Genomic DNA, 12,748 nt, shown 5'->3' on the forward strand with positions numbered 1-12,748 from the left:
TCCGAGGCCCAAATTGACTGCAGAGGGACTCACTGCGCCATCTATGATTTCCGTGTCAACTAAATGTTCACTCCGAGACCTCATATTCCCATCGTTTCAACATAGCAGCGCATAAAACACTTTGTTTGCCTTTATTCCACTCAAATGCGCGTTTATGGATTACCAAAGTGTTCTAAATTGTTGTACAATTGCCCTGACCCTTTCGTTTCTCACACTAGGGCCTTCAATAATTGTATATTCTTCGAGTTATGAGAGCTCGACGCCATTTTCGTTCTGGCCTTGAATAAGTTAAAAATTGTTTTCAAAAATCCAAATGTTGAAAGTGTCAGGATAATTCCTAGGTGCTTACAAATCATGTGTCAAAGTTTTGGACAGTTCGATCCGATACCCTTGAATAAAAGTGTCCTATTCGAATCGACTGATTTGAGTGAGGTTTCACTTCACTTTAACGGCGTTCACCACCAAAATAGGGACGATGACTTCCACCGCACGTTTTAAAGTATGAAACGATTTGAGACACCCAGTTCGTAGAAAAGTATGATGAACGACTGAGCTTTCGGATGCTGCTTTCACATCCCCTTAATGAATGTCCGTGTCGCCGCGGTGCGGGGTTCAAGACAACTCAATCGCCGCCGGGCGTTCGGCAAACCCGTCGAACACTCCCGGAATCGCCCGTGGTCGGGCTATCGGGTTTCTTGGGGCTTGGACGTGTGCAGGTTCACTCGGAGGTGCAGCCAAGGGAGCATAATCCCATCCGACAGTGGCCCTTGATCGGCCCGGCGGGGCTGTATAATTTCGGAAAATCATTGACCCGATAACGTAATAGGCCGGTCTCGCTCGCTACCGGGGAGCAATTTCTTCGGTTCAGTTCCATTCAGTTTATTTCGTTGAAATACGGTTGTATTTTATGTTATTTCACTGTTTCGCTGTTTTATTGGGTATATTCTTTGTTTAGTCAAGATTTCACTTAATTGGGTAGTTGTGTAACTGCGTAGATGGTACCGGAGACTCCCGGCGATCTCAATAGCGGACATCTATCCGCCACCGCGATCGCCGGGCGAATCCCTAAAGCGAATTCAGACACGGCCTTAGATTTTGCGGTACAAGTGACAAGCGCATTGCTGAGTTATCGAAGGCCCGTGGAGAAGTGAGAACTACCAATACGTATATTCTGTAACTGCCACAGTTTTCTTGCAAGACGCGATGGCCAATAGCGGACATCTATCCGCCACCGCGATCGCCGGGCGAATCCCTAAAGCAAATTCCGACACGGCCTTAGATTTTGCGGTACAAGTGACAAGCGCATTGCTGGGTTATCGAAGGCCCATGGAGAAGTGAGAACTACCAATATTTATATTCTGTAACCGCCACAGTTTTCTTGCAAGACGCGATGGCTTTTTTGAGTTTCGGCTTCCTGGTGGCGTTTCCTATTCGAGGTTCACTAACGGTCGAGAACGTGAGGGAACCGAGCGAGGAGGCACCTAATGGCCCTGATCTTTCCTTTCCGCTCGGCGACGTTGGGACATCTCGGGCCCCGTCGTGGCGGCTCCGAAACGGACCCACCGGGACGTCACAGATGTGGCAACCTGGGACAGATGGTGCCTCTGGCGTTCTTTCTCCCCCTTTCGCGTTGAACCTCCCGGGGCGCTTTCCTTTTTCCACCCGGGAATTCCGCGCGCTTGCAAAACTACGCGCATCTCTCGGGGGAACTTCTTACCTCGTAACTCCCTAAAGTAGACTCGAGGAGGGAAGAAGAGCGGACCAGCGATGGAAATTCTCCCCCGTTCCGTTTTGCCCTCCACTCAAAAAAGCTCCACATGCTGATAATCGGTATGTACATAAAGCTGGCATTGCCACTTTAGCACAATTCAATAAAATTTGTTGTAGAATGTATTGCTAATTTATTGCTATTTTATGGCGCAAAAAAAATGTATTGCTCTTATAGTTTCTCGAAAAACTGTGGCGATGCCAGCTTTATATTAAGCTGGCATTGCCACATTACAAAAACAATAATACAGCAAATGTTGATAATCGACGTATACGCCTGAATTCATTGCTAATTAATTGCTTCCAAAAGAACCAAACTTCGATTCTTTTACTCACCCCTAAAGGGGTATGTCACCACCCCTAGTGCCGGTAGCAGCAAGGCAACATGAAAACGGTGAGAAAAGACTGATTTCTTCAAAGCAGATTTCATTGCTAATGAATTGCTCCTAAAAGAACCCAATTTCGAATTTTTTGCACAACCCCTAAAGCGATATTCCAACCCTTAAGACACCGCAGTAACGTGGCCATATAAAATTGTAGGGTAATATATGATTTCTTCGTGGAGAAATTAATTGCTAATTAATAGCTCCCAGAACCTCATTTCGAATTTTTTGCACAACCCCTAACGTGATAGTCCACCCCCCAAGATATCACCCCAGCATGGCCACACAAAAAATTTCGGGAATCGAACGATTTCTTCACGTAGCAATTAATTGCTAATTAATTCCTCCTGAAAAACCATAAGAGCAATAAATTTTCTTTTGCGCAATAAAATAGCAATAAATTCTGCAACAAATTTTAATAAATTGTGCTAAAGTGGCAATGCCAGATTCATGGGCATATAATCGATGTCTTCAGAAGTAGCTCGGAAAGCCATCGGAACCTATTTTACCCAAAATTAGTTATACTTTTAGGGGAGACAATTTTTCAATTGTTTTCTCGTTGACTCTTTACCTAATGGTGGCACGTGTTCCTGCATAAATTTACTCTTATTGAAAACCTTCTACTCCGGCTTCTTCGGCAACGTTCCTAAAACACAACACCAAATTCCGGCGGAAGGAGTCAAAGTCGGCTTCTAATAATTCCTGGCCTCAGATTCTGCATTCAGCGGAAATATAGCGTACTCCTCCGCTCTTTCAACACGGCACTCTCTCAGCCGACATGTCAGCCGCGAACGAGCATGCCGCGACATTCTCAAAATAAACCCCGTACATGCAACTTGTCGCTCGTTCGCTCCCTTTTGTTCCCTCCTCTCCAGGGTCGTCCGCGCACCCTTTAATCTAAAACGAATGTTGTCGTCAACTACTTCGACGGAAGCAGCTCCTAAAAGCGCTCTCCACCTAAATCTAGAATTATTGAAAATGAAAATAATTCATTACTAAGACGTTTCCGATGCCGATCAAGCAGATTTATCTATGTATCCACATTGTTTGCCAAGCAACCCATGAAGTGGAATATACGTAAATTAATCGTCTAAATTAGGTCCATAGGTATAGCAAATGTATATCGTCTATCATCCACCTAAAAAAATATCTAAAGGATATATATAAATATCTATGTCTATTGTAGAAGCAACCTATATATCCACTATTGATCTTTTGCTTTACCTGGCAACCTATTTTGCTTTGCCAGGCAACCCATGAAGTGGAATATACGTAAATTAATCGTCTAAATTAGGTCCATAGGTATAGCAAATGTATATCGTCTATCATGAACCTAAAAAAATATCTAAAGGATATATATAAATATTTATGTCTATTGTGGAAGCAACTTATATATCCACTATTGATCTTTTGCTTTACCTGGGTTGCCTCTTTGCCGTGAACGTCTTCTCCGATCGCGATTCGAATGACTCAAGAAAATAAATAACCACTCCAGGGAGACCATGAACGAAAATAAAAAGTTATTTCTTGATACAATTGTTCCATGCTTCGGCCTCGTTAAGGTTAAGTGAACCCCCCTCAAATCAGTCGATTCGAATAAGACGCTTTTTTTAAGGGTATTGGATCGAAACGTTCGAAACTTTGACACATAACTAGCGAGCATGTAGGAATTATCCTGACACTTTCAAAATGTGGATTTCTGAAAAGTATTTTTAACTTATCCAAGGCCAGAACCAAAATGGCGTCGAGCTATCATATTTCGAAGAGTATACAATTATTTAAGGCCCTAATGTGAGAGACGAAAGGGTCAGGACAATTGTACGACAATTTAGAACGCTTTGGTAATCCATAAACTCGCATTTGAATGGAATATAGGCAAAAAAGTGTTTTATACGCTGCTACGCTGAAACGATGGGAATATGAGGTCTCGGAGTGAAAATTTAGTTGACACGGAAATCACAGATGGCGCAGGGAGTCGCTCTGCGGTCAATTAGGGCCTCGGAAATCATGAATCCAGAGGATTTCTGGAGTTTTACTTCGAATTCATTATAATTATTGTACGAAAACGACAGATGATGTATTTAGTACAATACCCAATATAATTCGACACGGCTGTCAATATAAAAACAAACGTCGGCAACGTAGATATTTAAAAAAATCTTCTTTATCGACGTCGATCAAGTTTCTCCACGTGTTTCGCTTCACCTTAAGAAAATTCTCGTTCATGAAACTTCTCTCCAAACTAGGTGTACCGAATCGATTCAAACTTCACAATATAAATATAGAGGGTATAAGAAGGATCCTGAAATTGATGAAATTTCAATTTTTAAACATTTCTTCATTGATATTTTAAAAATTGATTGTAAAAAATGAAATTTCATGAGTGTCAGAACGTTTCTTATTGCCTCTACATTCTCGATGTAATGTTTGGTACCATTCGGCACACCCAGTTCGGAGGAAAGTTTCATGAACGATTGATTCTTCAGATGCCACATTCACATCCCCTTAAATGCCAGAAAAGAAAGTATCGATTTACGGAATCATTTATAACAGGGAAGGGTGCGTTATCGTGTGTTAACATTACAATTTTGAGTCGCTACAGCACTCTGGGATGCTTTCGCTAATAAATTGAGTTTCTTCGTTTTTTAATTGACTCGGCAATCCCTCAGTTGAGTTAATTGACGCAGAGCCCTTTGCAATGCTCCGATAAATATTTATATTATCCGATGGCGTGACATGGTTGCGCAATGTGATAAATTTCTTCGCAGTGTTGTACCGTGTAATGAAATCCTCGATCCTGCGACATGACGCGTGCATTGCATTCGTGCATACAATCCTGCATGTGTCTTGGTCAACACGGTTTATCGGCGAAGGAGCTCTCCTGAGTTCGCTTCTATCGCTCCTGTCACATCTGAAACGCTTCATACTCATTAAACCATAATAAGGACGCTTCTCGGTACGTGTACGAAAGCTCGTGGTCCCATGTTTGCATGTGATAAAGATGATTCTGGGAATACCCCATGGCGTTATCCATTGACCTCCGTCGGAACACCGGATCATTTATTCTTGCATTTCCGCTGTTTACGCCCCTTTATCGGTATTTGCACCCCTTCCGCTCTTCTCTTCTTTGTTCCAACTTGTCCGAAACGAGATAAACGGTACTGCGATTGATCTATAACCAGTTAAGGTGGAGGAACTTGACCGACGTCGATAAAGAAGATTTTTCTAAATGCCTACGTTGCCGACGTTCGTTTTTATATTGACAGCTGTGTCGAATTATATTGGATATTGTACCAAACGGCATACTACACCTGTCGTTTTCGTACAATAAGTATCAAGGAATCGAAGTAAAACTCTAGAAATCCTCTAGATTCGTGCTTTCTGGGGCCTTAATTGACTGCAGAGGGACCCCCTGCGCCATCTGTAATTTCCAGGTCAATTAAATTTTCACTCCGAGACCTCGTATTCCCATCGTTTTAGCATAGAAGCGCATAGAACACTTTTTTTTTCTTTGTCCCGTTCAAATGCGAGTTTAGATGTCATGTTGCCGCAAATACATTTATATTGCAGTTATCTGCAACAGTAAGCATAATGCCAATTGAATATGCGAATATGAATTCACATATTAATAATACATAATTTATTTAAAATTTGATGTCTTATACCAGAGGTACATGTGTGATGCGTAAGTCGCGATACAATTACAAATCTCCAGTCATTTAACTTTATTTCTTGCGAGCTGATAGGCTCGTTCAATATTTATTTCAATCTCAAAAATAATAACTATTATGTATAACGACTGGAATTATACATGTGTTTGAAAAATAATACGTTTAAATATGGAAAGGGGCAATCATTTTAAATAATACATAATTAGTACAAAGTAAATGATTTAAAATAAATTATAAGTAACTATTATTTTTGAGCATTGATTGTTATTACTTCGTTATAATATAAATTAAACTGGAATTATGTATACTGATAATTAACGCATCGGACTAAAAGTATAGATACTAATCATCATATAATGACATATAATCAAAAGACGCGGTAGCGTCTCAGATAAGTTCATTGTAAATAATTTTCTACAGATTGATGGAAACTTTAAGCGAACCTATTTTTTACATAGAGGTATATAGACCACGCCAAAGACTGGAAAGTTTAGAGGTCGCTCGTCGGAAGCTAACGGAGGGTCTGTATTTTTAGCGTAACTTCTATCTTTTAGTTTTGTGCCGGCATCGCCTCAACTGATTTCCACGGAGATAATTCGACTTAAGGTGAAGTGAAACCCCCTTCAAATCAGTCGATTCGAATAAAACACTTTTTTTAAGGGAATTGGATCGAAACGTTCGAAACTTTGACACGTGACTAGCGAGCATGTAGGAATTATTCTGACACATTCAAAATTTGGATTTCTGAAAAGAATTTTTAACGGCTCAGAGCAGAACCAAAATGGCGTCGAGCTCTCATATTTCGATGAATATACAATTAACGAAGGCTTTGATATGAGAAACGAAAGGGTCAGGACAATTTTACGACAACTTAGAACACTCTGGTAATCGATAAGCTCGCATTTCAACGGGATAAAGGGAAGAAAAGTGTTGTATGCGCTACTATGCTAAAACAATGGGAATACGAGGTCTCGGAGTGAAAATTTAATTGACCTGGAAATCACAGATGGCGCAGGGAGTCCCTCTGCAGTCAATTAGAGCTCCAGAAAGCACGAATCCAGAGGATTTCTGGAGTTTTACTTTGATTTCTTGATATTTATTGTACGAAAACGACAGATGGAGTATGTCATTTGGTACAATACCCAATAGAATTCGACACAGCTGTCAATATAAAAACAAACGTTGTCACTTCACCTTAACGAAATGACTGTTCTACTATATTTGGCAAAAATAGTCGATTTGAGCTTATTACGGGAAGGGAGGAATTTGGGTTATTTTTGCAATTATTTGAATGAAGATAAATATATTTGACTAAATTTTGATGCACCGAAGGTATTTTGAGGAGTTAAGTACTACAGTTTCCAATGTATATGTTTATTTAAATTTCTTAATTTCGTTGGGAATCCCTGTTGATTTCGTACAATAATTATAAATAAATCGAAGTAAAACTCCATAAATCCCTTGGATTCATGGTTTCTGAAACCCTAATTGACTACAGAGGAACCCCCTGCGCCATCTGTGATTTCCGTGTCAAGTAAAGTTTCACTCCGAGACCTCGTATTCCCATCGTTTTACCGTAGAAGCGCATAAAACACTTTTTTGCCTTTCCCCGTTGAAATGCGAGTTCCTCGATTATGAACGCTCTGTTGTTGTACAATTGTCCTGGCATTTTCGTTTCTCATATGAGAGTCTTCAAAACTTGTACATCGATCGAAATATGAGAGTAGACGCCATTTTGGTTCTGGCCTGGGCAAAGGTAAAAAATGCTTTCGAGAAATCCAAATGTAGAAAGTGTCGGAATAATTCCTAGGTGCTCACGAGTCACGTGTCAAAGTTTCAAAAGGTTCAGTCCTCTTATAAAAAGTGTCTTAGGGGGGTGGTTTCACTTCACCTTAAAATACAAAAATTTGACATTCAGGCGGACAAATAGTTTTGGCCAGCTTCTTCGTCATTTTCGTCTCCGTGCGCCACGTCGAAACGACCCGCACGGTGGACGTGCCGCCACGTACTGCGAGCAAACGGCGGGTTAAAAATCTTCCACGTACCGTCCCGGCTTCTGTTTGCAAACAAACGCGGCCGTCTCGTCGCTCGTCTCGCTTCCTCGCGCGAGCGGCGGCATCGCTCTCTCTCGCTTCGGCCGTCGCCCGCCTCGCCCGGACGGAGCCGCGCACGCGCGGTAGATCCGCTTCTCGGGTGATGCGCCGACGAGGAGAAAAACGGAGAAAGAGAAGAGGTCGAGTCACCCACGTATATCCCAGTCGGAATACCGTCGCAAGGTCGTCGCACGAGAGGAAGCGAGACCGATCGAGGCTTGGCACTCGGCAGAGACCCAGAAAATGAGAGAAAAAAGATCCCCGAAGGAAGACGGAGGCAGCGGCGTGCATGCGCCCCACGCTTAAAATGCTTCCCGCTCTTTTCCAGAGGGCCAAAGGAAGCATGCGCATGCGCGCCACTCCCGCGGCGCGCCCAGGGGAACCGGATTAATTTGCCCGATGAGCAATTAACGCGCGCAATTAGGGCTCGACCGGTGCCGGTATTGTGCCCCGGCTGGCGTTAACTGCTAGAGAGACCGGTAAACGCTCTTTCCGCGAGCTAATTGCCTCTTCGAATGTCCGCGGCTCTCGCCGAGGGAATAAATCTATTTCAACCTAACCACGTGCCGCCAACTACCGAGGAATTTAGCGGTCGGTTGTATCGTTATATCAGAGTTTCATTTAGGTGCGGAAACACATTTTTTAATGGTGGGGTGCTAGCTTTATTAGTACCCAGCACCCCCACAGAAAAATTGAATTTTTTTCCAAAAACCGAGCTAGCACAAAATTTGCGAATGTAGCACATAATTAGCACATAAAGAGCACAAAATGTTAAGACAAAGAAATTTGAATTTTGTAAAGGTGGGGGTGCCAGCTTTACGCACCTGTTTCATTTGAAATTGCATCGCGTCGAGTCCGAATACTGAGATCATCGCAACAACTTTTGTTCCTTGGGAATTAATTATGAATTTGGTGCACTCGTTATATCACTTTCATTTCAAATTACATCGCGTCGAGTCCAAAAACTGAGATCATCGTAACAACAACGTTTGTTCCTTGGGAATTAACTATAAATTTAGCGCATTCGATAAGTGCCGATAATGTGGGCGTGGTCAACCCAATTTAGTTGAAGCTAAACGTCACAGATGATTAAATAATCGAGCAATTATTTTACATTATGTCAAGAACCACTCTAACCGATCAATCTTGTGATAACAATTGAATGGGTGGTACATGTTATACGGTCGCGCTTGATAAAATGTTTAATTTCGGTTATAAAGTTTTTAAAAATATCTATGTGAAATTTATTCTCCAGTATCTTGCCATTATTCCATCTTGACGTAAATACACCCATGTTTTTATAACATTAAATAATCCAGCGATTATTTTACAATATGTCAGGAGCCACTCTAAGTGATCAATCTTGTGATAACAATTGAATGGGTGGTACATGTTATACGGTCGCGCTTGATAAAATGTTTAATTTCGGTTATAAAGTTTTTAAAAATATCTATGTGAAATTTATTCTCCAGTATGTTGCCATTATTCCATCTTGACGTAAATACACCCATATTTTTATAACATTAAATAATTCAGCGATTGTTTTGCAATATGTCAGGCGCCACTCTAAGCGAGCAATTTTGTGATAACAATTGAATGGGTGGTACATATTATACGGTCGCGCTTGATAAAATGGTTAATTTTGGTTATAAATTTTTTGAAAACATCTATGTGAAATTTATTCTCCAGCATCTTGGCATTATTCCACCTTGACGTAAATACACCCATGTTTTTATAACATTAAATAATCCAGCGATTATTTTACAATATGTCAAGAGGCACTCTAAGCGACCAATCTTGTGATAACAATTGAATGGGTAGTACATGTTATACGGTCGCATTTGATAAAATGTTTAATTTTGGTTATGCACTATAAATAGATCTCTGCGATCCGGATTTGTCTTTCGATCTTATCTCAATTGACTGTGATTACCAGCTACGCAATACCGCGTCAAAGCAATTCGCGACGGGGATTTTCTCGTAACGATACGCATAGAATCGCGAACCCTAACCATCGCGAAATGCCTTTATCAATTCCCTAGCGTGTCCATCGATAAGGAGACGCTGTCGTTGGCGTTGATCCATTGCAATATTGCAAATTATATAAATCAGATCTATCTTTCAAGTGACTTTTAATTGGATAAAGGAACTCTCTCTTCAGGAGCTCATCTTCCGGTATATTAAAGTTCATCAAAGATCACATCTTGAGGACCGATAGTACGCGTGTACTTGCCAAAAGGAAAATCTTGCTCTTAAAGATCATTACGCACTTGGACTCTGAAATACGTTCGCGTAATGAGAGATGATAAACTTATAAATAACGCGTATCACATTGGTCAGTCGCATGCGTCAAAGAAACTACGAGCGATAAAAATGTCGTAACGCAACTTTTGCAATCGTTTTCGAGTATGACCGGCAGAAATTAAAAGGTATCTAAGAATGTGGTAATTAGGAAATCATTTGCTGCTTATACATTCAAGAGAAATAAGCACGATTAAGGCGGTCGTCTCGTGTGATAGGTTTGAAAAATTGAAAAATTGCATTTGAAAAATTCAAAAATTTGTACTTGATAAATTGCCTTTTTAATATGTCTAGAATACGTAGAATAAAGGATTTTTAATATTCGAAGTCGGTGGGTAGTTAAAGACGTAAAACGGAGAAGGTATTCGAAGAGGAGTGGAGCACCGGAGCCTTCGTTATGATGAATTCCATGAATTCAATGAATTCGGCTGCTACCTAAGACCTTTCTGACTCATATTCGCCTAGAGGAGATACTAAACTCATTGGAAATCCCTTTCTATATTAAACGAGACGCTACAGGAACGGTTAGGTTAGTTTCGGCTTGGCGTTCGAGCGGCGGGTATTTAAAAACTGCAATTTTTAAATTGGCTGACACGATTCCTCAAAAACTCCTGAATCGATTTTGCTCAAATTTATATGGGATGTTCGGAATACTTATAGTTATCGCTCGAATTAGGATAATTGCGATATCTGTCATAGTTTTTTTTTAGCAATTTTAAAAAGTCGAAAAAAAAGACAAAACTGTAAAAATTCCAATATATATTTTTAATTGAAAAAATTCTGAGTGACTGTATAAATGTTAATAAATATATTGCAAAAGTTCCAAAATTCACAAAAGAGGCGAAAAAATAGTCGTCACACGGTACGACTGCCTTAAATTGCTTCTTACCACGTCCGAAGAGGACTTGTACTTTAACATCCGTTTGAGCAGTCAACGCATGCACTACAAAATTTATTAAGGAACGAAAAAGACATCATCTTTCAGATATCTTTTTTAGAGAATACCATCTGTATTCTCCCAAGGAAACCGTTCAACTCTCGGCTTTCGTCCGCACTTAAGGCCAAACTCCCCTTGCGGTTACAGAGAAAGTGTATTGAATGTACATTGGATGCGAAGTGTATCGTTGTCAAAGTAAATGTCCGGTCCTGCACGACCGCAAGGTGTAACAGAAATTATCCTACCGTGGAAAAAGTTTCCCGTGTAGACACCAGTAATCCGTTTCAACGAAGCGTCACTAAAGCACAAAATCGTCGTTTCTTCCAGGAGGATGTCTCCCGGAGCAAGGAGCACGGACATCGTCCTGGCCATCATGGTACTGTCGACGATTTGCACAATGTGTACAACTGGCACGATGCTCTGCGACGAAGCCAAATGGAGGTGCGCCTTTCGAAAGGGTTGCGGAACTGCCCTAGAACAATACCTTTCAGGGTGCAACTCCGTTCTCCAGGGGAACATCTCCGAATGCCCTCAGTTCTGTCAGGACGCCCTGGTCGCCTTGACCAGTTCGGACGAGGGCAAGGAACTGATGACCGTAGGTATTGATGGTCTACAAAATAGAAAGTGAAAAGTAGATGAAAAATAATAAAAATTTATACATGTCTTGCCATGAAGTTGGGTAATCAAGAAGAGTCTACGAGTAAAATCCTTCTTCCAGTGTAACTGCGCTCGCAATGACTTCTTATGTCTACAATCGAAGCAGAGGGTGGAAGTCTGCAGGCCGTCGGTGACGTTGATGATGAACAAGACGCGAGTCTCCTGCAGAGTCGCCACTTGGATCTGCAACGCCGATGCCCTGTGTTCCACTGCCCTGGCGTATTATAACGAGTTCTGCAGGAGCATGTTCCACGGGAAAAAGTGTACCCCTAGGTAGGTAACAGAAGTCGCTGGAGCCTGCTTATGAAAATAAATTACGTGAATCATTTGTTTCGTGGTTGCTGCAAATCGTCGGTATGTCATCTTCTAGCTGTGGTCGCTACAACAGTTCGTTTCAGTGGGCCGCAATTGCAATTCTTTGGCAATCAGGAATACAACGCCTATATATAAGCATTCGTAACCAATTGATACCCGGAGGTTGATATCGACGGTCTCTTCTAGGTGTCGTAACTCGATCAATATCCTGCGGCGTCAAGAAAAGGCGGCTAAGCTGAACACCTGCATCTGCGACGGTGCAGAAGAGTACGACTGCAAGGGGATTCACCGCAACATGAACCGGTTGTGCTCCGGCAAGACTCACAACGAGTACCACGAGGTGAAGAAGGTCATAGGCGACACTAGGACCAACGAGATCTTGAGGACGGACGTACGTGGTCACGGAATTCAGGTTCTCGTCAATAGGACGACCCTGGTCCTTGCCATTTTTCTGCTTCTACTTACCACACAAGGTAAATATAGTCGTTAACAAGACTTGGAGCGACTTTCCACAACCTCTAAAATCCAATCTCCACCCCGAACTCTAGGAAGAAAATAATTAGGAAAGATCTATCGCTTTCCCCTAGAAGAAACAGTTGTTGTTCAAGATCAGTACCTATATCC

The 12,748-nt window shown here is 41.5% G+C and overlaps 1 protein-coding gene across 1 annotated transcript in view; it reads left to right on the forward strand.

Annotated features, from left to right (window-relative positions):
- Positions 1 to 12,748, forward strand: part of LOC105695897 (growth arrest-specific protein 1) — a 30,763-nt gene that overhangs the window by 15,355 nt on the left and 2,660 nt on the right. Inside the window, exons 2-4 of the mRNA XM_012417904.1 lie at positions 11,480 to 11,747; positions 11,871 to 12,082; positions 12,311 to 12,597. Of these exons, the coding sequence (XP_012273327.1) occupies positions 11,484 to 11,747; positions 11,871 to 12,082; positions 12,311 to 12,597 (763 nt within the window). The 5' untranslated portion in view covers positions 11,480 to 11,483. The remainder of the gene's footprint in view (positions 1 to 11,479; positions 11,748 to 11,870; positions 12,083 to 12,310; positions 12,598 to 12,748) is intronic.

Source organism: Orussus abietinus, unplaced genomic scaffold (genome assembly GCF_000612105.2).
Source record: "Orussus abietinus isolate OABI.00-Male unplaced genomic scaffold, Oabi_2.0 scaffold406, whole genome shotgun sequence".
Lineage (NCBI taxonomy): Eukaryota > Metazoa > Arthropoda > Insecta > Hymenoptera > Orussidae > Orussus > Orussus abietinus.